General features: G+C 58.4%; 1 protein-coding gene across 1 annotated transcript in view; it reads left to right on the plus strand.

Annotated features, from left to right (window-relative positions):
- Positions 1-334: 334 nt before the first annotated feature.
- The window catches only part of MAP3K15 (mitogen-activated protein kinase kinase kinase 15), a 75,104-nt gene continuing 73,663 nt past the window's right edge, over positions 335-1,775 (plus strand). The window contains exon 1 of the mRNA XM_023753736.1: positions 335-641. Within this exon, the coding sequence (XP_023609504.1) occupies positions 335-641 (307 nt within the window). The remainder of the gene's footprint in view (positions 642-1,775) is intronic.

The following is a 1,775-nucleotide window of genomic DNA, read 5'->3' on the forward strand; positions in this document are numbered from 1 at the left end:
TGAATCCACCCTTCTTGGGGGCGTCCTGCCCCTCCCCCAATTCCTCCCAGACCTCCCCGCGCCCTCTGCTCCCTAGGAGATACAGTATCGGGCGTCCTTCCAGCTCCTGCCCCTCCCCCAATTCCTCCCAGAGCTCCCTGCGCCTTTGACCGTTAAGCCCCCACCCCACGCTATAAAAGGGACTGGGGGGGGCGACGGTTGCTTCTGGTCGCCAACGGGTATCTCACCGTACAGGTGCTGACAGGACCACTTGTGGCCTCGCCTCGAGTGCTCTCTCTCGCCTACCAGTCAACGTCGGGGTGGGACCAAGGAAGGTTCCGTCCTCGAGCCAGGCATGGAGAATGGCCGCGGGAATCCCCCGGCTCAGGCGCTGGGGATGGCGACGGAAGCAGAGCCAGAGAAGCCAGAAGAGGTGGCCCCGAGCAAGGAGGGCCAGGACCAACAGCAGCGCTCTCTGAGGGCCGTCTACATATGCAATGAGAGCCCCGAGGACAGAAAGGCCAGCGGCCCCGGCCCCGAGGAGGGAGCGCTCAAGTGCCTCGTGCAAGCCTGCGAGGCCCAGGGCGCTCTCCTCAGCACCGTGGGGTTCCGGGAGCTGGACTTCAAGGAGACAGCCGTACTCCATGCCTTCTACCACGCAGGTGCGGACATCCCCTTCACCCCATCCCATGTCCCATTCCTATCAGCTTCCCTCACCCTCGGAAGCGAAGCGGCGCCGGCTTCTCCCCATCCTAGCACCCTTGACTTTCTCGAGGGAGCACCCGGCCCGTGGGGGAGGAGACAGTAGGTAGAGGTAGATTTATACCTTTTTACAGATAAGAAAGGGGAGGCCACCAGCATCTAGACTTCTTTAGGCTCCTCTCCTTAAACATCTGGTAAGCCAAGAGAAAGGTTATAACCCAGACAATGCTGAGGCCTCCTCCCCACCAGTTATCCAACTTTTATTTTTTCACTCCTGCCCTGTCCCTTATGGCAGTGGGTTCCAACCCTGGGGAGCTTCTAGAACTTCCAAAGCCAAACCAATGTAGTCACCATCCAAGGACTGGGATTGTTTAATGTTTCCTGGGTGCGGGGGCTCCATTTTCAGTCACAGTGGGAATTGGTGTAATACCATTGAGAGACAGTGTGTGGGGGAGGGAGGTAGGGCTCTTAGAAATGCCACGGTGTTCTTTTGTACACTTTAATTGAGCGCTGTCCAGCTCTCACGATCTACTGCTGTCCAGTTCTCCAGTCCTCAGGCTCCGGCTCTCCAGCTCCGGGATCTCCCGCTCCCGCTCCAGGTCTCGCGGGCTCTCCAGCTCCGGGATCTCCCGCTCCAGCTCCAGGTCTCGCGGGCTCTCCAGCTCCGAGATCTCACGCTCCAGCTCCAGGTCTCGCGGGCTCTAGCTTCCGGAACTCGTGCTTCAGCTCTAGGTCTCCCACACTCCAGCGCCTGGATTGCCCACTCCAGTTCCAGGATTGCGCATCCACTTCCTGGTCTTACGCGCCTCAGCTCCAGCTCTTGTGCACTCCAGTTCCGGGTCTTACATGCTTCAGCTCCAGGTCTTGCGGGCTCCAGTTCCAGATCTTGAGCGCTTGCTCTAGTTGTCCCTCCACGCTCTCTTTCGCTCTCCGCTCTCCGGTGCTCAAAGCTCTCTCTCTCTCTCTCCCCCTCCCTCCCTCTCGGTCTCTCTCCCTGGGAATCCCTTAAAATAATCTCGCAAAATCGGTACAGGCCCCAAACCCAAAATAAACAAAAGCTAAAACATGTAAGGACATAACAAAGAGGGAAAATT

This window comes from Myotis lucifugus, unplaced genomic scaffold (assembly GCF_000147115.1).
Source record: "Myotis lucifugus unplaced genomic scaffold, Myoluc2.0 scaffold_49, whole genome shotgun sequence".
Classification (NCBI taxonomy): Eukaryota; Metazoa; Chordata; class Mammalia; order Chiroptera; family Vespertilionidae; genus Myotis; species Myotis lucifugus.